The sequence below is a fragment of the Sorghum bicolor genome, chromosome 8 (genome assembly GCF_000003195.3).
Source record: "Sorghum bicolor cultivar BTx623 chromosome 8, Sorghum_bicolor_NCBIv3, whole genome shotgun sequence".
Lineage (NCBI taxonomy): Eukaryota > Viridiplantae > Streptophyta > Magnoliopsida > Poales > Poaceae > Sorghum > Sorghum bicolor.
Window position 1 is genome coordinate 459,923 of NC_012877.2, and position 22,136 is coordinate 482,058.

Below are 22,136 nucleotides of genomic sequence, written 5' to 3' on the forward strand. Positions count from 1 at the left end.
TCTTGATATGAAGGTTAATTGCACTGAGTTAGTGAAGTTTCAGAGGTAGCACATTTTGGTAGACTTGGGTGTTGAGAGTCAGCTATTTGGACGCGTTTGGATTCACATGGCGTGCACAGTAGGATTGTTCGTGGACAACTGGACACTAAGCATCACAGAACTCTTTTTTTTTTTTCCAACGGCGCTGGATCGGAGTTGTATATTTGACTGCTGCTACATCCCAATTGGAAGACCTGACCTAACAGATTCCTAAGCTTTCTGCATAGGACGTGTGTCCTCCATTCTGCTAGGTTGCACAAGGGCTTACCTGGCTTCACTGATACTGTATCTGTGCAACTATTTATACATATTTCGGCAATGATTGGTTAGGTTTTGATATCGTCAAAGTGATGACAGGGTGCATGCATGGCTGCATGAGGAGGTGAATCTAGGACAAACAAATTAAACATTATCAGTTGTATGCTTGTAGCCCCCACGGTATTGGGCTTTTGCTTAACCAAAGCTTTGTTAACTGTTGTTTTGCTTTCAGTTTCAGACGGAATTGTAGTTATGTTGATCACAGAGCATTGCTTAGGTCTAGCACAAAGGACATGTTAAGATTAACAAGAAGGGAGACAAATATGTACATGGGAGAAGTTTGCATTATTTTGTAATCATATCTAGTGTATTGTCCTTCTCTTCTTCATGACAAATAAACAAGCCGTCGCACACATTGACTCATACCATTTGCATTGGCCCTTTGATCGAACGGCAGTCGTGTTCTTTGTGAGGACGTGTACGTCGTGTCCTGCAGTGACAATTATTACTATATAATTCTGACAGTTAGCATTGGATCAAGTGCAACCAGTCAGTTTAGTAATCATATAATCTTTACCAAGATCAATGATTGACGACGAGTTAAAAATATATGGAACAAACCTTCACTCATGCCCTAAACTCAACACTTGTCCTTGCTGTTGTACTATTTTGATGGTGCACATGGCATCGAGACTTTTAACATGTTTTGTTACATTGTTCATTGTTTATACTATCAATACATCAATACTGACGTATACCAGTATGGGCCTTCTTTTGGAAATCACACATGGGCTTGCTCAGAAAAAAGTGGTCTGAGAATATTCGCAGTCGTCTGATTTTTCTCCTGATCTACCAAAATCAGCTTTTTTACCTCCCCCCTCCCCCATCAACTTTCGAAAACCATTCTTTTTGCACTCTTTGTGGTTTTGATGGTGGTTTGCTAATGTGATGCCACATGACAGGGGATAAATTGGGCTAAGTTAAAAGTTCAAGAAAGTAAACTAGACTAGAATTTTTTATAGAATTACCTCATGAAAAATAATGTTTCAAAAGCTTATTCAAACGAACATATTTGTAAATATGTTCGCTTGAGCTTATCAGCCGAATCAGCCAGTCATTCAACAGTGTTTTTCTCTCACAACAAATCAGTCAACAATACTTTCTGCCATGGCTTATCAGCCAAACAAACAACTATAGTCGATGTTGATCGTCGATCTGGACTACGTAGAAGCGTTGTCAAGACCATAGTGGGTGTTGATCCCCATGTAGCCATGCAGTCTAACACAACTACCTTGAAAACTTATCCAGTATGGGGCACTAGTGCCCACTATGGTCCTGACGATGCTTCACTAGTGCTTTTGCGAGTCCGTCGAGATTCAAATGATTTCAAGCTATGCACCATAAGATAGTGCATGATTTTATTCCAAGCTAAAATATGTTCCGTATGAATTTTTTAGATTAAACTAAAGTTAAGGGTTTTTAATTGCATTATTTTCCATGCAAAAAGATTTAGATAAATCTTTTTTTTAAAAAAATTATTTTTATGATTTTTTGGATATTTTTAAAATATTTCTAGTATGATTTACCTCCCTGAACTTTTGACTTAATCTAATTTGTTTTAGAAAAAGTCTACTTAACCCCTCAAACTATTGGTGGTTGTCAACTTCACCCACTTACCTATAAAACAAGGTATTCTACCCTTAACAAATTATTAAAAACCATCTAAATAACCCGTGGGCCTCATTTTTTTTTTGGAAAAATGAGAAGGAAATGGATCGCAGCTCCAAGAGCAAAAGGCATGTAGCCCAGCAAAGCTTGGTTTAGTTGTCTCTTCAAAGATCTGGGCCGGGGCTGCTCAATCTCCTCCTTTTCTATGACCAGAAAAAAAAGTAGCTCAGGCTCAAGGGGGCTCTCCGTTGACCATTGTGCATATGTGTGTCCGTCTGAGTTTCACAAAAGAACAAGAAGCAATTTCTAAACAAGTTCACTCTTGGCTAATAGTATTCGTAAACTATATTTAGCCTCTTATTTTGGACGAACAAGTTGCCTCTCTCTTCTTTTGAGGGAAGAAGCTAAGGTAGAGGAAGAAGTTTTGCTTCCATTTGCAGAGAAAGGATGAAACTACATAATATCTGGGGACATCGTCACTGATGAATGCTAGTGCTAGGGTCTAATTAAGGAGCATTACATTGTCCACACATGGCGTCGGTGGGATTAGCAGGAGAGATTGAATGCCATCGTACTCCCTTTGTCACCAAATAAATAAATTTCTAGAATCCGTGACGATTAAACTTTAAAAAGTATTCTATGGTACATCTATGATATATATATATATATATATATATATATATATATTGAAAATATATTCTATGATACATTTAATGATATTAGTTTGATCTTATAAATCTTGATGTTTTTTTATAAATTCGATCAAAGTTTAAAAACTTTTTGACTTAAAACAACTTTAGAAATCTATTTTTCAGGAAGAGAGAGAGTACCATAGTGGAACCAAACTACACAATTAAATTAGTGGTGCATGCATAACATTAGAGTTTGCAGCCATGATGTACGGCTGTCTAAAACGGCAATTAGCACCTGATGATCTGATGATTACAGAAGTGGCAACGACCATGGAAATACCATGCTCTATCATCATCAATGGAGATGGAGTAGCTAGAGAGAAGGGGGGAGAGTGAGCTAGAGATGTGAATGAATGACTGTCGGTCGGCCGTATACTAATTAAAGACACTCACAATGACTCTATCATAGAGTCTAAAGTTATTTTATTATCTCGAACAATGTGGACTTAGAGTATAAATAAGACTTGGAGTCTTATTTTTTCTACCTCTTTCTTCAATAAATATGCTACCACATCAGCAAAATAACATAAATAATATGTAATTAATTATCTTGAACTCTGTAATAGAGTCTTGCATTGTGAATGTCCTAAGAACACTACATATGCATGGTTGTTTGGTGAGGGGTTGTTGAGGGTCCGGTATGACACTCCTCCTTTCTTCGCTTGTCTCCGAACCCTTGCATAATCTTGTAGGTAGTCGGTCCCCTCCCCAGTGGTCAAATTTGTTTTGACTTGAGAGCACACACAGTACAGCACCACCGCCACCACTGCTGTGTTTAGTGTTCACTGTGGCTGTCCAGCCGAGCTAGCTGTCGAGGGAATGAATAGTTCAGCATCTCATTATCTCATATCAGGCTCTCAGCAAATCATAGTTCCTCGTATCTATACTATAAAGGAGGATGAATGAAAATCACCGGCCAATCAATTATATGGGGACATTCTTTTTTACTAGATATATACAGAATCAGAGTCAGTGAAAAAAAGTCACACTCGTACAGGCATGACATGCATGCATGCTACTATATAACCCATGACAAATCTACCATATTCGCGGTAGTAAAATGTCAATTTCATTACATGCCAATGGACAACTCATGTATAAACCTCAAACATTCCACATCACATCGCATCCACCATTTTTCAACGGCAGTTCAGTGCAGTGACACAAAGTGTTCAACTAATACGTGCCTTGGCAGCCACTAATGATGCATATACATACATAATCCCACACTCTTCTTAATTAAATGGCACCGAATGAATCTTTGTACATGCCTCTCTACCCATCCTATCAAGGACAAGAACGAACGTACCTGCTGCAAGGCCAACGACAACATCATGTGATTGTAACGCTCCTACTCGTACTGCATCAGCATGGCTGCATATATCAAGCCTCTTCTTGTTCTTGGATGGACTTGTGCACGAAAGTAAGCAAGTCCGACTGATCCACCCCAGCCCTCAGGGAAGAGAACCATGCATGTGGCCATCAGCTAATAGGAATCCCATGCCACCAACTCTGATAGGCTAGCTAGCTACTAGTCTCTGTCTCTCTGTCTGTGTGTGCAGTACACTCTGATGATGTTACTACCCTTCTAAGGCCCGCTCACCTCATGTACTGCACATCTTCAGCAATCATTGTACCCATTCTCCAACTGCAACCTTGCAATAACCAGGTGCTCGATCTGCTGAATGCCATTGCTCATCGTCCATGCTTTTCAGATCTACTGCTGCACCTGCCATAAGGAGTTTAATGTTTCAGCGAATATGGCAAAATGCATGGAATCAGGTTAACAGCAAATATATATACACACACTGCAAGCAGCAGGCTCAACATCCAAGAATTCTCATAAGACCCCACACGCTGGTTAGGACAGGATACCAAACAAAGCAAATATCACCACACAATTTTTTCACCTAACCCTTTATTTGGTCTCTGGCAGCACTCAATCAGTCCTTTCTTTGCTGAAAGAAGATAACGCGCAAGCGGATACTATATTTTTAGCAGCCAGTCGGGCCATCTTGATGATAGAATGTGGTAAGAATTAAGGATAGAATGTAGCATTTGCCTCTAGGTACCAGCATCACATTAAATAATCCTGGTGCCACCACCAATTGCGTTGCTTTGCATTATTGTTAAATTAAATCTGAACGTAGCTTCCGGCCTAAGAAAGATTGAAAGAAAGGTGCTACCTAGTGGCACCAATGATCACCTGGCCTATCAAAATCAGATTCAGAGCCTAATGTTTTTGTAAGAAAAAGGTATGCTCCTTCTAAATGATTTATTCGTACTGGCTGAGTCATCAGTGCACGTTGTCTGTATACTTATTAAAGCAAAATAGCGCGTGAACAGTCCTAAAAAATAATACATGTGATGGATAACTAAGAAAACTGAAGTAAAATATGAAACGTGGCTAAAACCCCATTGATTCCTTGATGGTCCAAGTTGACCATTGGAAAATGCTGATCATTTTTTGCCATTGCTAGCCATATAGAATAGGTTTTTTTTTTGTTTATTACACGGAGTAATGCTTATGCTAGGACTGCTAAGACATATACATAATATTGTTACAGTAGATCAGGACCAATGCCACATATATCATGATTGCTAGTTTGAACTGGGAAAGCCTGGAACATTTCTGAACTTTGTTTACCATTAGAGGCTTAATTAATGACTTCAAGTTTAGTTAATTATAGGCCAGAAACATGAAAAAAGATTCCTTTTCGCTGGCCAGCAGCTTTTTTTTTCCCCTTGCTTAATTTACAAAACTCTGTCTTTTCAAAGTGACACAAACCCAGCTATTTCACTACTTTATTTATTTTTGCATCCATTCTGCCATGTTCGGTGTGATACTACGGTGGATTGACAGAACTGTCGGCACCAGAAACCAGCACTTGGACTTCCTTTTTCTCCTTTCGCTTTTTCTTCAAATAAACTTAGGACATGTGGTTCATACTGAATAAGCATGGGATCAACGTGTAGGTAACTTTGAAAATTTAGATTGACTGTATAACAACCTGTAAACTGATATCAAGAAAATTGAATTTCTTGTTTTTTTTTTCCTTTTTTGGCTAACTGGACCTTCTCATACTTATTTACCAAAAATTCAGATGAATCAAAGCAGGCAGACATTACCACCCATATGTGGTTAGCCCAGGGGTCAGTGTTCAGTTTGTTTGATGAGCAGTAGACCTTGGCCACTTAGCCATGTGCAAATGCAATGTCCCCATCGCAGAGAAGACAGGTGCACCATAAAAGAGGGGAGCCAAGCTAAGAACCACAATTTTTCTGAAGGAACAATGAAATCAGAAGCCTCTCACAAGATGACAGTGCTCCATGCTCCAGTTGGAGTGAGGAGCATCGTGACCTCCTTGGTGGCTTTCTTCATCCTAGCCAGCTCCATCGTCTTCCTCCTTGACAGAGGCCAGGAAGCGCAAGTGCAAATGGCTGTCGAGAGAACTGAAGAGGAGGACGCGAGCAACGAGGAGTGCAACTGGTCGAGGGGGCGGTGGGTGTACAACAACGTCTCCCGGCCATTGTACAACGGCCTCAAGTGCGCCTTCATCTTCCCCGAGGTGGCCTGTGACAAATATGGCAGGAAGGATGTCATGTACCAGCACTGGAGATGGCAGCCTCATGGATGCGACCTCCCAAGGTATGATGATTACAGTTTTCCCAAGTATTTTTAGCGCAAGGCTGAGAATTCAAGCATATCTAAAGGTGCAGTTCTTGAATGATAAGCTCTGTCAGTATCAGTCAAGAATTTTCCAAGGGTGGTAAATGTTTTTGTTTTATAGAAGCATAAAAACAATGAGATAATCTGTAACTGAATAAAAACAAGGGATAGTACTAGTACAGAAGAAAGGATGAAACAACCAGTACTGAGATTGCAAAACTGATCTCATTAGAGTTGTTAGCTGGAGGCCAACAAGAAACTAATTAAACATGCATGGCAACAAATTGACAGTGAAAGATCATGGTTTTATTTTATCATCTGTACCATTTCAAAAGCTTGTACGTAAGAGTAGAAAGGAGATCATATTTTAGCATAACTTTGCATGGAATTGTTTAACACGCTGTCTGAATTTTACCTTTTCAAAACAGATTTGATGCCATCAAGCTGCTTGAAAAGCTGAGGAACAAGAGATTGGTGTTTGTGGGTGACTCAGTCAACAGGAACCAATGGGTCTCTCTTGTGTGCATGGTGGAGGCCTCAATACCTGACGACAGGCTCAAGATACGCATCTTCAATGGCTCACTGATCTCCTTCAAGGCGTTGGTATGCTTCCCTTCACAATTCTACAGGCTACAAAAACCAACAATTTTATTTGGTTAGCTGGTCTGAACATATAATCATTTTCAGGAATACAATGCAACAATAGATTTCTACTGGTCACCACTACTGGTGGAGTCTAACAGCGACAATCCCATTATCCACCGGGTGGAGTACCGAATCATAAGGGCAGACAGAATTGAGAAGCATGCCAGTGTCTGGAGGGATGCTGACATCATAGTCTTCAATTCTTACCTGTGGTGGAGGAAGCAGAAGGATGACATGAGGATGAAGGTCATGTAAGTACATTTCTATCCTTCCTAATCATAGTTCATAGGCATTTTGCACCGTCACTTTCGTATATCAGAAACAAGATACCAGAACCGGTAATTTAAAATGCACTAAATAGTTTGCCATTAGTAATTTAAAATACACTAAATAATTAGCAAATGCCATTAGTACAAAGGAGATCATATTTAGCATTTTAAATGCCATTTGTATGTGCAGGTATGGTTCATTTGAAGATGGTGATGCAAAGTTAGACGAAATGGAAATGGTCGATGGTTTTGAGATAGCTATCAAGAAACTAACGGAATGGCTTGGAGAGAATATTGACAAGAACAAGACTAGGATCTTTTTTGCAGGATCATCACCAACACATTCCTGGTGAGAGAGATACCTATGAATCATTTGCACAAATAGTACAATACCAACATCTCCATGACATCCAGTGTTCACATATATATGTTACTTCAGGGCCAGCAACTGGGGTGGAGAAGACAAGAACAAATGCCTTAATGAAACGGAGCCAATCTACAAAAAAGGTTACAAAGCTGCAACTACGGACTACAGCTTGATGGCCACGGCCAAGTCCTATTTTCGAACATTGGAGCCAAAAGGCATACATGTTCAGATACTGAACATCACTGAACTGTCTGACTACCGCAAGGACGGGCATCCTACGGTGTACAGGAAACAATTTGTTCCTCTAACGAAGGAGCAAATTGCAGATCCAGCCAGCTATGCTGATTGCACGCATTGGTGCCTCCCAGGAGTTCCCGATGTCTGGAACGAGTTTTTATATGGCTACCTCGTGCACAAATGATGTACAAAATGACAGGTTCCTTTTATCCCTTTTATAAATATGTACAAATGACATACTCCATTTAGATTAGGATTCTCTTGTGCAGAGAATGGTTGGACCTATTACATTTACATGTAGAGACAGATAAAAGGAGAAAAGAAAGGATCTGTCTGTGCATCACCTAATAGGATCGGTGTACTATTTGTTTACATCTAACAGGGTGACATGATTGTAAATTTAGAAGAAATTTGTCATGGCAAAGAACAGCTTAAGAATGATTAACTGTCCTAGACTCCTAGATGTCCCTTATATATATATATATGTACAACTCCATATAGATTAGGCTGCTTTAATTTGTGCAGAGAATTGTTGCCCCATTACACTTACATTACATATAGATACAAAAGGAGAAAAGAAGGAGTCTATCCATAATGTCCGCGAAATTTTTTGGGTTTGACTACTGTAGCACTTTCGTTTGTATTTGGTAATTATGGTCCAACCATGGATTAACTAGGCTTAAAAGATATTCGTCTCGCAAATTACAGACAAAGTGTGAATTTTTGGGAACTAAACAAGTCCTCAAAGAATCACATGTGCATCAATGTACTATTTTTGTTGGCATCTGACAGGGCAACATATTTCTGCAAATTTCAAAGAAATGTACCATGACAAAGAACAGCTTAAGAGTGAGTGAATAACTGTCCTGGATGTTTCTGAAATTTAATACATTTACTCGGATTGCATCCACTCAAAAAAAAAAACTTGGATTGCAAATGCAAAGCTGTTTTGCTTTTCAGAGAATTTGCAAATGTAACTGTAAACTTTAGAAAATGCCTCGTTTATTTATTATTAAATGAGAGAGTTATCACCCTTTAGTTAGCAAGGGCAGTTGTACACGGAGAAGAAAGGAAGAGTGACTAAAATTCTAAAGTCCTATAACAACTTACATTTAGCGGTAACCGTACTTAAGCGGTAAAATCTAAAATGCATTAAATTATGATCCAGGGTGATAGAACATTCTACCTTTCAAAAACAAAATGACAGACATTCCAACTCTCATTCTTGACGCATGCGCCGGTAGAGATAGCGGCACACATATCTTCTTCCTCTGTCTTCCTCCCCTCTCTCCCTCCGTGCCCATCTTCCTCTCCTCTCGCTCGCTGCCCAGGCTGCCGGCGGCCTCGCAGCTCACCATTTACCCCTGTCGGTCGAACCCGCTCTTCCCTAATCCCAATTCAGGAGTTCGCCGGCGACTCCTCGTCCCTGTCGCCGACACCACGCATCCAGTTATCTCCCTCTGCCTACTTGGTTGCGTCACTGCCACCTTGTTCAGTGCCCCTCAACCCGCCACCACCGCTGGGCTAGCAGCTGCCCCATGGCCCCTCCTCCTAAGCCCACCGGCCATAGATGGTCGCAAAATCTGACACCCTAACGATCACTGCTGCCTCATCCACCGCCCCAGTCATGGCAACCTCGTCGCTGCCCGTTCCGCCCACCGCTCGCTCCTTGCCCTGCCCCTGCCCCCTTCTTCTTTAGTTCCGGCCATGGGATCGTCATGTGCGTCGCTTCAGTTAGCTAGCGGCACACGTGCGCCTAATAGTGATTGGGTTCAGTGCATATATTATAATATTATATATTATATTTGGCATTTCGAGTCCATTAAAGCTAAGCGTTCAACCACTACTTGCCTTTGCAGCTAGCCAAAGCACACTTGATTATTCTCTTATATTTTGTTTAAAAAAAAACTATCGACAAGAGCTTCACCAAGCATGCATTGATAAAAGAGGAGTAGGATAATAAAACACAATATCACAGACCCTCTCAACGACAACAATCTAAAGAGATCTAAGAACCGACGACAAAAGATCACAATATGCGGGTGAGGCGCACGTGTGTGTGTGTGGGGGGGGGGTTGGGTGGGTGGGTGGGGGGGTGATTCTCAACAACGGTGCCTCTAAAGATATTACGATATCCTTAGACTCTGACACTATGGTTTTCAATCAAGATAAACCTAAAAGACTGAGGATTTCAAAACAATACCTCTAATGAGGAACTGTGATGCAAAAAAGGTTATCATAGTCGAATCGACAAAGTCGAGCAGGGTGTTCACATGAAAATCCCCCACCTCCTAATCCAACCCCCAAAACAAGTAGCCCTACATTGCTGCACCAAACTAGCCATCGCCCGTTGGATGCATTGTCTCTAGCAGCCAGCGTAATTAGTGGGAAGATGATGCTATGTTGACAAAGTCATTGGTCTGCATGACTTATTAGCGCGGTGTCAGCTACCAACAGTCGCTACTATCCCACCAAACACCGTTCACCACGTGTGGCCACACCAAGTTGCTGCAGTAGCCTCCTCCATAATCGTTGCATTAGACCAACCAACGAGCTTGCAACTATCAAGTCAATTCCCCACATAGGCACGAGGAGCCACCTTCAACTAGTCGTACCTCTAAAAGACTGGTCGCAGACATGTGCGGCCACTTACTGCGATGCCAGTCAACATGGACCGTAGCCAACCGAGTTGTTACCAACACCTTACAGAGCACCCAAGTTGAGACCTAACAACTATGTTGTTTGCTCGTTGTAGAGCCCACCATGCGCCATGGCCACTATGCGCCCCTGGAGCCTCCTCTAGCCTTTTCTTCACAACCGGTGACGAGGTGTGGCTGCCCCTCCTCGTGGGCACGCATAGGTCCAGCTTGCTGTGCTCTCCACCACTGTTGATGCACCCGAGCCAAGTTTCTAGGATTCATTTTGGAATTTTTTTTGGCCCCAATCGAAATGGACAAATTTTGGAAACTTCGGTTGAATTTCGGACTCAAATTGATGATTTTCAAGATTTGAATCACAAAATTTGTTTCAAACCTAACTGAAATGGACGAACTTCACCTAAGCCTTTCTTTTGGTCTTTGGAGCCACTCATCTTTTGCTATGCTTAAAGAAGGCATGCAAAAAGGGCGTGTGATTTAGCACCAAGTAGGGTCATTTTAAGATACCAAACCAGAACAAAGATAGGATGTGTTCATTTGTGATTTTACCTCTAGGTACTTGCATCAGATTTAAATAATCATAGCGCTCCCAAACAACTGCAATAATGAGGATAAGCCCTACTACTTTTTGGGGGTAGAAAGTAAGGAAAGGAAGGAAAACAAAAGGCAAGGCTAATCATTGATTGTGTTTGCACAACTCAACGTTTTTCAGCAGTTTTTCTTTAAAGGAATTCACACCGCATTGTCTTCAAAAGCAACGCATTTGTATCTCACTTATTTTTGTTGATACACTGATAGGCCAATATGATGGCCCCCTTTGATGTCATGTGCACACATTTGGGCAAAAGTCTGCAGTGGTTGACTCAGATTACTAAATTAATCTGAAGTATGCATGCATGTGGGCTTGTGCAAAACATGAAGCTTTACAGTGTATCCTTGAGAAAAGAAGAAGAGCGAGTAATTGTGTAGCTTAAAATAGAATGCTCAATTTACACTAAGTTTATGCATACATTGGCCAAATGGATCATGACAAATTCCCCTTTTTAACATGAAACCTGCCACATAAAAAAAAGGATCACAAACCGTATCATGCGCCTCGCAGCAATGCTTCATATTTAGGTAGGGAGAAGGGACCCATGACAAACTTAAATTATTCACTAATGTACTGTGTTCGACAGAACGAGCAATTTGCAGAGATAATTCCTTATTGAGAATTCTGGAAAGCTGAAAGTATTAGTTCTCAGGGAATCAAAGACAGTGCACATATTGGTTTACTATAGAGGATAACCAGAAATAGAGGATTATGATGATTTGAATTCAAACATCAGTGATCTTTGCATTCAGGCGCTCAATAGCTTTAGATTAATCATTATTTATGCTAGGCAATAATGCATGCTGGCTATCAGCCCATCACCTTTTTTTTTGAGATGCACTCATTGGTCTTTTGGAGGTGACACACTCAGTAGTGTTTCAGACTTTCAGTCCTTTGTTTATTGGCATGCACAGTACTAGCTAGCAATGTTTTCTGGTCGGCTGGTCGATCCTGGGACCGACCTGGCGATTAATCGTGATTAATCAGCGACCAGGTCGATTAATCGACCCTGGTCGTCCCCCTGGTCGTCCCTGGTCGTCCAGGCATATCAGCTGGTCGACCTATATATATACCTCTATATATACACTATATTATACACAATAAAGGAAGCATCAAAACTGCATTACTGTAAACCAACATTCATCTTCACCTTCAACTCTTTTTGATGTAAACCACCATCTCCTTCTTAACTATTTCTGAACTGGGACAACCAACAACATCTCCATACCCCCCACATATCTGCCCAGTCAAAAAAGCCCAAAAACAGAGCACACAACCTGGTCGTCCATGTCCTAATCGAACGATTAATCGCGATAAGTGGACGACTAATCGGACGACCAGGTTTCTGGTCGACCTGGTCGGGTCGGACCTCCTAATCGAGCACTCCTGACCGACCAGGACGATTAATCGCGATTAATCGGACGACCTGAAAACATTGCTAGCTAGTCCTATCTATAATGGTTGGTGTGAGTGGATTGGTGCAGCCGTCGGTGACACAAATAAACACTTCTACATTTTCATTTTTTTTCATTTTTATTTTTGGAAAAAATACTAGTGACAGGTAGATAATATCTGGAGCACAAATGATACTCATCTATAGATGATTTTGCAAATTCAGACAGTAGTATAACCGTAACACACCGATGTATACACAAAAACTTTCTATTTCTGATTTCCGTACAAGGGCTATTCTAACTACTTTGAACTGCAAAAAATTTCATCTCTACACCAACATTCCAAATAGTCCGACACTGCCCCCTTTTGGTGGTTAGCGAGCCCAAGGGTCAAAGTTCAGGTAGCTTGATTATCACTACTTTATCTAGAACTGGACCATATAGCCATGTGCAGGCGTGTTGCTAGCAGCATTGCCATTGTACAGACTCGATAGGTGACCATAAAAGAGGAGAGCTAATAAGCACTGTCTTCTGAGGAAAAAAATGAAGACAGAGGTCAGTCACAAGGCGATAGCAGCAGGTGGCAAGATGACAGTGCTCCATGCTCCAGTTGGAGTGAGGAGCATCGCCACCTCCTTGGTGGCTTTCTTCATCTTGGCCAGCTCCATCGTCTTCCTCTTCGACAAAGGCCAGGAAGATCGAGTGCAAATGGCAGTCGAGCATGGACGCCAAGAAGTGCAGGTGAAGCTGGAAACTGGGCTACAAGAACCAGCGATCAGAGGGACAACTGAAGAGGGGGACGCCAGCAACGAGGAGTGCAACTGGTCGAGGGGGCAGTGGGTGTATGACAATGTGTCCCGGCCATTGTACAACGGGCTCAAGTGCACCTTCATCTTCCCCGAGGTGGCCTGTGACAAGTATGGAAGGAAGGATGTCATGTACCAGCACTGGAGATGGCAGCCTCATGGATGCGACCTCCCAAGGTATGATGATTATTACAGATTTCCCAAGTATTTTTAGCTCAAGCCCAAAAAATTCAGCATGTCTGAACTTCTGAAGGTGCAGTTTTCAAATGATAAGGTCTATCAGTACAAGTCAAGAATTTTCCAAGGGTAGTAAATGTTTTTGTTTTATAGAAGCATAAAAATACTCAGATAATCTGTAACTGAATAAAAACACAGGATAGTACACCAGAAAGGAAGAAACGATTGCAAAACTTATCTCATTAGAGTGGTTAGTCGTTAGCTGCATGGCAACTAATTTTTTAGGCAACTAATTGACAGTGAAAGATCCTACCTTTTTATTTTTATCATCTGTACTGTTTTAAAAGCTTGTATATAAGAGTAGAAAGGAGATCATATTTAGCATAACTTTGCATAGAATTTTTTTGACATGCTGTCTGAATTTTACCTTTTTAAAACAGATTCGATGCCATCAAGCTGCTTGAAAAGCTGAGGAACAAAAGATTGGTGTTTGTGGGTGACTCAGTCAACAGGAACCAATGGGTCTCTCTCGTGTGCATGGTGGAGGCCTCAATACCCGATGACAGGCTCAAGACACGCATCTTCAATGGCGCGCTCATCTCCTTCAAGGCATTGGTATGCTTCCCTTAACAAATCTACAGGCTACAGAAACTAACAATTTTATCTGGTTAGCTGGTCTGAACATATAATCATTTTCAGGAATACAATGCAACAATAGATTTCTACTGGTCACCACTACTGGTGGAGTCTAACAGCGACAACCCCATTATCCACCGGGTGGAGTACCGGATCATAAGGGCAGACAGAATTGAGAAGCATGCCAGTGTCTGGAGGGATGCTGACATCATTGTCTTCAATTCTTACCTGTGGTGGAGGAAGCAGAAGGATGACATGAGGATGAAGGTCATGTAACTTCCTAATCATAGCTCAAAGGTATAGAACCGTCAGTTTCGCATATCAGGAAAAAGATACTAGAACTGGTAATTTAAAATGCATTAACATAGTTACTGCAATCAGCGAATAGGTAATCAACACTTTTATGTGCAGGTATGGTTCATTTGAAGACGGTGATGCAAAGTTAGACGAAATGGAAATGGTCGATGGTTTCGAGATAGCTCTCAAGAAACTAACGGAATGGCTTGGAGAGAATATTGTCAAGAACAAGACTAGGATCTTTTTTGCAGGATCATCACCAGCACATTCCTGGTGAGAGAGATACCATTTGCAACACGAATAGCACAATACCAACATCTCCATGATATCCATTTTTCACATATGTTACTTTATTCAGGGCTAGCGACTGGGGCGGCGAAGACAAAAACAAATGCCTTAACGAAACAGAACCGATCTACAAAACGGGATACAAAGCTGCAACTACAGATTACAGCTTGATGGCCACCGCTAAGTCCTATTTCCAAACATTGGAGCCGAAAGGCATACATGTTCAGATACTGAATATCACAGAGATTTCTGACTACCGGAAGGACGGGCATCCGACCGTGTTCAGGAAACAATTTGCTCCTCTAACGAAAGAGCAAATTGCAGACCCAGCCAGTTACGCAGATTGCACACATTGGTGCCTCCCCGGAGTCCCCGATGTGTGGAATGAGTTTTTATATGGCTACCTCGTGCATAAATAATGTACAAAAACGTCAGGTTCGTTTTACCCCTTGTATATATATAATGTACAAATGGTATACTCCATTTAGATTAGGATGCTCTTGTGCAGAGAATGGTTGGCCCTATTACATTTACATGTAGAGACAGATAAAAGGAGGAAAGTAAGGATCTGTCTGTTCATCACCTAATGGGATCAGTGTACTTACTATTTGTTTACATCTAATCTCACAGAGCAACATGGTTTTGTAAGAAATTTGTCATGGCAAAGAATAACTTAAGAATGATTAACTGTCCTAGACTCCTAGATGTCCCTGAAATCCAGTTCAGTTCAATTCAGTCATACCAGGCAAAGGAACAAAAGCACACTTGACGTTTGAGTGGTGGGTACTGTACTGTACTGGGTAGGTCAAGGAGAGAAGAGAAGAGCAACCTGAAGCTGCTATCGCTGCTGAGCCGAACACAAGTTCCAGTTGTCGCCGGCTCGCCGCACACAGCAGCATACATCACCCGCCGACCCGCGGCCGCGGAGGGGGCACGTCGTCATCGCCGCCCTGGGTTGCTATGGCCACCGCCACCGGACGTCCAGCCGGCTCCGCCGCAGTTATCCGGGCCGTGGGCCTTATACGGGCTGAAAGGCCAACCCATGTTGGCTGATATGGCCCGGCAACGGCCCATGTTTAACAGCCGCCGGGGCCTGCGATCCTCTCGTCTCGTTTCGTCGTCCTGCGGCTGCATCTGCTGTTTCCTCCTGGATTCCGCCGCCGCTTCCCGAGTCCGACGACGGTAACGACGACGCCAACGCCAACGCCAACGCCGACGCCTCAGGCTCAGGCTCAGGCTTGGTGCTCCTCGACAGGTGGTGCTACATCGCCAACCTACGTGGTCATGGAGTGGGTGCGGAACAAATCAACAAGGAAACTCAGGGTCTTCCGTGATGGATGCAAGGCAACAACATGGACCATGACACTACCAGTTGATTGTGATGATTCCCAACGACCGTGGGAGAAGGAGAAGGAGAACTGCTGGCACCGTCACTCGGAAATTGATGTTCAAGATGTCACCTTGCAGTTGGATGCCAGCAGCAATGCGTGTCCTTCTAACTTGTTGGCTATGCTGTGCTGCAGCAAGACCACGGAAATGTTGAAGGAGCCTCAGATTTCATGCCCCATCATGAGTATGGATAATGATATTGTTTACTTGCTTTCTGCAATCAAACCCATGCATATGGACGAGTTTGAAGTGGTTCTTGCTATTGATGTCAGGAAGGGAGTGCTTCGGGGGATTGGCCGAGCTTGATGTCCAGAAGAACTTCATTCTCACTGACAACATCTTCAGCAGTGACATCTGCAGGCATCTTCTATCTGAGGAAGGTTACAGGTAACTTCATCTGTACCCTGTTAGGTTCACTGTGTGGTGACTATGCTTGTGATGTTTAAGGTTTAGGGAATTATTTTGTTCCTACATTTCTGTTCAGTAGGGTCTAGAGCTTAGCAAGTTAATATAATGCAATTCATACAGGACCCGGGGCTTGGTGACATTGATATGCTATGGAAGGTTATTTATATGAGTACATTGCTGCCACAGTTGTATATCAGTTGATTAAACAAAATCCTGAAAATTCAATTGGAATAATAAGTTTGTGAATTGTGTTTTGCTTAATTTGTGTTCTGTTTGTAAGCTTGGCTCAGCATTTTAGTGGCAGAGGATATGCAGCCAAGGAACTGTGTTGAGCCTGTTCTTGGCCAGAAGCAGCACCTTCTGGGCATGTTATTGAATTTGCATTTATGACAAAAATAATGTTCCTCTCTGTGTTTTTAACTCATATTATATGGCAATAAATATATTTGACCAAAATGAACCTGGATAATTGATTCCTGCTTTTATGTTTGTCTGTCCTTTTTTTTTTTTTGGCTAGTAGTTATGACTAACATGAGAAAACAGTTATTTTCTTCAGAGATTTTTTTCGTGGTCAAAACATGAGATATTCGCTTTGATGCAGGCACAATCGAAGCATGAGGTGATTATAGGAGCGTCCCGCTGCACTTCTTTTGGCACAGTACTCTTGAACGGGAGCGTTCAGACATTGATGGGCTCTTGGCTGATCCCACCAAATTCCCTGTGTCGTTTACGATGGATGCTGAAGTTCTCGAGATGATATTTTATTCTATCAAAACAAAGTTAAAGTATCTTCTCTTAAAAAAATAGACAGGAATCTTGGCGTACATACAAGTCTTTTCCATTTGTTGGAGAACCAGCGATGAGCGATAGTTTGAAGAAGATTGAGTAGAGAGGCAATGGAGGGGAACGGCGGCGCCGGCACGACGAAGTGGAGTATCTCCAGGCCGTCAGCGGGAACGCCGCTGGAGGCCGCGGGGACCATGAGTATCCGTGCAGTGCTCAACCGCGTCTTCTCCTCGGTCGACGACGGCTCGGGCCCGCGGCCAGTGCTGACGCTCGGCAGCGGTGACCCCACCGCCTCGCCCTGCTTCAGGCCTCCGCCCGAGGCCGAGGACGCCATAGTGGAGGCGCTCCGATCTGGGAAGCACAACGGGTACTCACCAACAGTCGGTGTCCTCTCGGCGCGCCGGTGAGATGTCCCTGCCCCTCCCTCATTTGTGCAGTATAGATTTCTTATTGAACAAAGCCAGACACCTTCGTGCAAAAACAGAAGGTTACTGTTTTTGAGGAAAGATGCAGTTTTTTTTAAAACGAACTGGTGCCCTTTTCAATAAGCAGAAAAGAGAGTGTATGTACAGGAACACGACTTAAACACCGAACACAAAGGTTCCTCCTCCCACCACACACACTAGGGAAACTACCCCCGTAAATTAAGCGCCCTTCTATATTGAACTAAGCAAAAAAATTTTATATATATAAATGAAAGCGGAGGGGAAAGAGTACTGCCCACGTACTATATGCTCTGGAACAGCAAAGCACTTGCGGTTCAACCATGATAGGAGGTTTTGCATATTTAACAGATTCAAGACATAATGGAGTGTTACACCAAATATGTGACTACATTTCTATCACCACTTGGAAAGCGAAATTGCCACAGGCAGAGCACAGCAGCTTCTCTAAGCAATATGTTGCCCCAGGGAAAGATGCAGAGTTTCTCATGAAATACTTTATTGCAATTGCTATCCACATAGCATTGGAATGTACTGCTGCATTTGAAAGCTTTTGTATGAACACTTGAGTGTGCAACTTTTATATAATAAGTGTGGCCTGATTCCTCTGTTTTTATGATGAAGCCAGATTTCTTTTCCATTACTCAAGTGTGCAGATTTTACATAGCATTGGAGTATATGTAAAAAAAAATTACTCTTTTGTGTATTAATCTGCATCTTTTAAGCTTTGCTGCCTGTAACATTCAGTCCCTCCTACCTCTGTTCTACAATTTATCATGGCCTTTTACTTCCCTTAAAGGTTCCATTCTTCAACTTGCATTCCTGACCATATCTCATGTCCCTTTCCTTGAATTGGCAGTGCTATTGCAGAGTACCTATCTCGGGATCTTTCCTATCAGCTTTCACCAGACAATATTTACCTCACTGCTGGATGCTGCCAAGCTATTGAGGTCATCATCTCTGTCCTTGCTCAGCCTGGCTCCAATGTCTTGCTTCCCAAACCTGGGTTTCCATTGTACGAGTCACGGACCATGTTCAGTAATCTAGAGGCTCGGCATTTCAACCTTATTCCTGAACGTGGCTGGGAAGCTGACCTTGAGTCTCTGGAAGCTCTTGCTGATGAGAATACTGTTGCGATGGTCATTATAAATCCTAGTAACCCTTGTGGGAGTGTATACTCATATGATCATTTGGCCAAAGTAAGTTTATATATTTCTGAGACAAATATTTCCTAGGATGTGTTCCCTTTTTGTTATGTTACTCAAATTTCCAATGATGAAAATGAACAGATTGCAGAGACTGCAAGGAAACTTGGAATAATAATCATAGCTGACGAGGTATATGACCATTTGGTTTTTGGCAATAAGCCTTTTATACCAATGGGTGTCTTTGCGGATATAGTTCCAGTGATCACCTTGGGATCTATATCTAAAAGATGGCTTGTGCCTGGTTGGCGACTTGGTTGGATAGCAACGTGCGATCTGAATTGTGTGCTAAAGGAAGCTCAGGTAAACATTTGATCTGTGTTCTTGTGAATTCCTTTCGGCTGTCAATTAAAAAGCAACCACTTCACTCCTGCTCAAGATATGACTTGCACTTTTGAGCACGGGTAAATGGTAGATCCATTCTAAAATAACATGCAAGCCCATGACAGGGATTTGCTGAAGCAGTGCAGTACCGCTGTTGGTGACCTTTTTGAACCCTGGGACTTTATCGATAGTGATGTAATAAGATGTCCAGTCTCCACATATTCCGGAACTTCGATATTCAAATGGTTTCCTTTTTATTGACAAGCCACTAAAATATATGATAAAACCAAAGTGATGCTTGTGTCCTTAGTTACTTGATCAGCTAATATAATTTGATCCACTAGGTGATGTGATAAATTTAAAGGGATGAAGCAAACAAGAAACTCTGTGAGGTTCACTGGTGGAATGAAACTTTTGGAAGGAAGAAATAAGCTTTCTGAAATATCCTTTGTCAAAAGTGTCATACGAGTAATGGAAATTAGAAAAATGTAAATATTAGTCTGACATATTGAATTGGTGAAGAAATTCTTGATACTGTTCAATTGGTCTAAAAAATATGAAACACTGTTCTGGGTAGAATCATGACAACTATCAAAGCTGTGAAACCATACAAAACTATGATGTTAATATTGCCACCTAGAAGTCTGCGTTTGTGGACCAAATAATCACATATTCGTTATATTTTATGTTATTTTTCCTATTCATTAAATGTTAATTCAACTGTGGGAACCTGGACAGTTGGCTATGGTCAATTATGTAGCTGTGAAAAATATGAATTTCAATAATACTGAAATATACTGGATATTTTATTAGCCATTTCATTCGTACTAAATCTTTTTAATGAAGCCTGTATTTTTTTAGGCTCATATATTTTAGTTGACTGGTTATTCATTTTGTATCATTACATTCTGTTACAGGTTGACAAATTGATTGAAAACTATATAAATATCACAAATGATCCTGCAACATTTATCCAGGTATATTTCTCTACATTTTTGTTGAACAATGTTTTTAGAAGAGCTTGTGTTTCAGCTGATGTCAAACTTATGGCTAATTATGTCTTACAGGGTGCAGTCCCTCAAATAATAGCCAACACAAAGGAAGATTACTTCAACAAAATACTTAATCTTTTGAGGAACTCTGCAGATTTATGTTATAATAAAATAAAGGAGACTAGGGGCATTACATGCCCTCACAAGCCAGAGGGATCAATGTTTGTTATGGTAAACAGGTTCAGACATTCAGTAACAGAAATGCTTTAGATATAATGCTCCTTGTATCAATCATAATAGCTTATGATCCTTGTTTTACAGGTAAAATTGGATCTCTCTTTGTTGCATGGCATCCAAGATGATTTGGACTTCTGCTGCAGGTTGGCAAAAGAGGACTCTGTAATAGTGTTACCAGGTATATTGGAATTTGGACTTCGATACCTGTGTTGGTTTTAGTTGCTTCATGTTTCTGTTCTAGTTAATATAACAGTTCTGGTATCGTCTGCCTAAAGTCCCGCGCTGAGGTACATGAGTAAATTTGCAGGAAGCGCACTAGGAATGAAGGACTGGATTCGTATCAATTTCGCTACGGATGTACCTACTCTTGAGAATGCCCTTGAACGGATCAAGTCCTTCTGCCAGAGGCATGCTAAACTGGAAGCATAAACACAGAGATGGTCAAGCTTCATGTTTCTGAATCACTCTTGTCTCAGCTATTGCACCGGTCTGGTGAACTGCTTTGTTTGTTAACAACTTGTTGACAAACGATGGTCTTGCTGTCAATAATGTGACGAATTACGTTGGTGTACTATTCCTGTTTGGCTTAAATAGTTCTTGCAGGAAGTACCTCATGTGTAGAAAATACTGCAGTTTGCCAAAAGTTTTTTTTTTTAACGCAATGGCAGGAGCTCTGCCTTTCAATTAAGATAGAGAAAAAGAGTTTATGTACAAGCAAGAGGACACTTCAAAGAGGTTTTAGGGACCTTTTGAGAAGGAAAACACTGACAGAAGCCTAAACAAAGGTAGAAAAACTGCTAAACGAAATTGAAAGCTCTCTTTCTCTGCTCTATGTCCTCCTTGACTCTTGCAGCCACTTGTGGAGAACGTTTTATTAGTTGGAATCTTCTATATTTTTATGCTGGCATAACCCACCCCTCCAATTGGGTCTAGACATTGGGAAAAGACACCCTCATTTCCCATTCCCTACCCTTCTTCATTTCCTTTTCCTCAAATCCAAACAAGGGATATAGCATCTCCTTTCCCTGGTTTCCCTATCCCACTTCTCACGTGGGTCCCATTTGTAACCCAAACCCTAACCCAACTACATGAAAAAAAAGACTGGGTTTCAATTTATATTTCGCTATTCATAACTCAACCCACCGTATCCCAATTGGTACCCGTCTCTCTAACTCATTCACCATCCAAATGCCACCTAATGAGAAAATGGTTGTCGTCATTTGTGACCTGCCAATCAAATTTTTCTGGTCTCCTTTTTCTCCCCCATGGTTCTCCTCTCTTGTCACTAATTATTCTGTCTTTCCCTTTCCATTGATCTAAGGCTCTAAGCCACCAACAATGCTGCTTTACTTGAACTGTTCTAACAGTGCTGTTCCCCGGTTTGTGAATAATTTTCTGTTGAACCATGGGAGTAGAAATTGCTTTGCACTTTTCCATGTTTATTTTCTTGAGCACATCAATTGCATAACGCCTTTGTGACCATAGAGAATCCCACCTTTCTCCTGTCAAAAAATATTGAAGTCGGTCTAAATCTTTGACAGCATCGTCTACCGTCAGTTTTAGGGGCGCCCACTCATAATTTTGTGTCAACACTATGCCACTGCACTTGGGCATCAGTAAAAACTGAGCATGCGTAACAACGCCAGAACCCAATCAAAAC

At 41.7% G+C, this 22,136-nt stretch overlaps 3 protein-coding genes and 1 long non-coding RNA gene across 4 annotated transcripts; 3 read left to right on the top strand and 1 right to left on the bottom strand.

Moving 5' to 3' along the window:
- On the bottom strand, window positions 3,131-4,701 carry LOC110429851. The gene is made up of 3 exons (XR_002447038.1): window positions 4,573-4,701; window positions 3,967-4,386; window positions 3,131-3,465 (listed from the first exon to the last, which is right to left on the bottom strand). It is a non-coding gene; the product is annotated as an uncharacterized LOC110429851 (long non-coding RNA).
- LOC8055488 (protein trichome birefringence-like 34) lies at window positions 5,783-8,290 on the top strand. Its single transcript, XM_002441625.2, has 5 exons — window positions 5,783-6,306; window positions 6,756-6,930; window positions 7,015-7,223; window positions 7,432-7,590; window positions 7,681-8,290. Exons 1-5 carry the CDS (start codon window positions 5,831-5,833, stop codon window positions 8,027-8,029), a joined length of 1,368 nt encoding a protein of 455 aa, XP_002441670.2. The 5' UTR covers window positions 5,783-5,830; the 3' UTR covers window positions 8,030-8,290.
- On the top strand, window positions 12,771-17,221 carry LOC8055489 (protein trichome birefringence-like 34). Its single transcript, XM_002441626.2, has 7 exons — window positions 12,771-13,471; window positions 13,912-14,086; window positions 14,171-14,379; window positions 14,519-14,677; window positions 14,763-16,265; window positions 16,354-16,468; window positions 17,091-17,221. The coding sequence occupies exons 1-5, from the start codon at window positions 13,032-13,034 to the stop codon at window positions 15,109-15,111; spliced, it is 1,332 nt and encodes a 443-aa protein (XP_002441671.1). The 5' UTR covers window positions 12,771-13,031; the 3' UTR covers window positions 15,112-16,265; window positions 16,354-16,468; window positions 17,091-17,221.
- Window positions 17,352-21,131, top strand: LOC8055490 (nicotianamine aminotransferase A). The gene is made up of 7 exons (XM_002441627.2): window positions 17,352-17,678; window positions 18,578-18,917; window positions 19,008-19,226; window positions 20,165-20,224; window positions 20,315-20,470; window positions 20,561-20,654; window positions 20,784-21,131. Exons 1-7 carry the CDS (start codon window positions 17,386-17,388, stop codon window positions 20,903-20,905), a joined length of 1,284 nt encoding a protein of 427 aa, XP_002441672.1. The 5' UTR covers window positions 17,352-17,385; the 3' UTR covers window positions 20,906-21,131.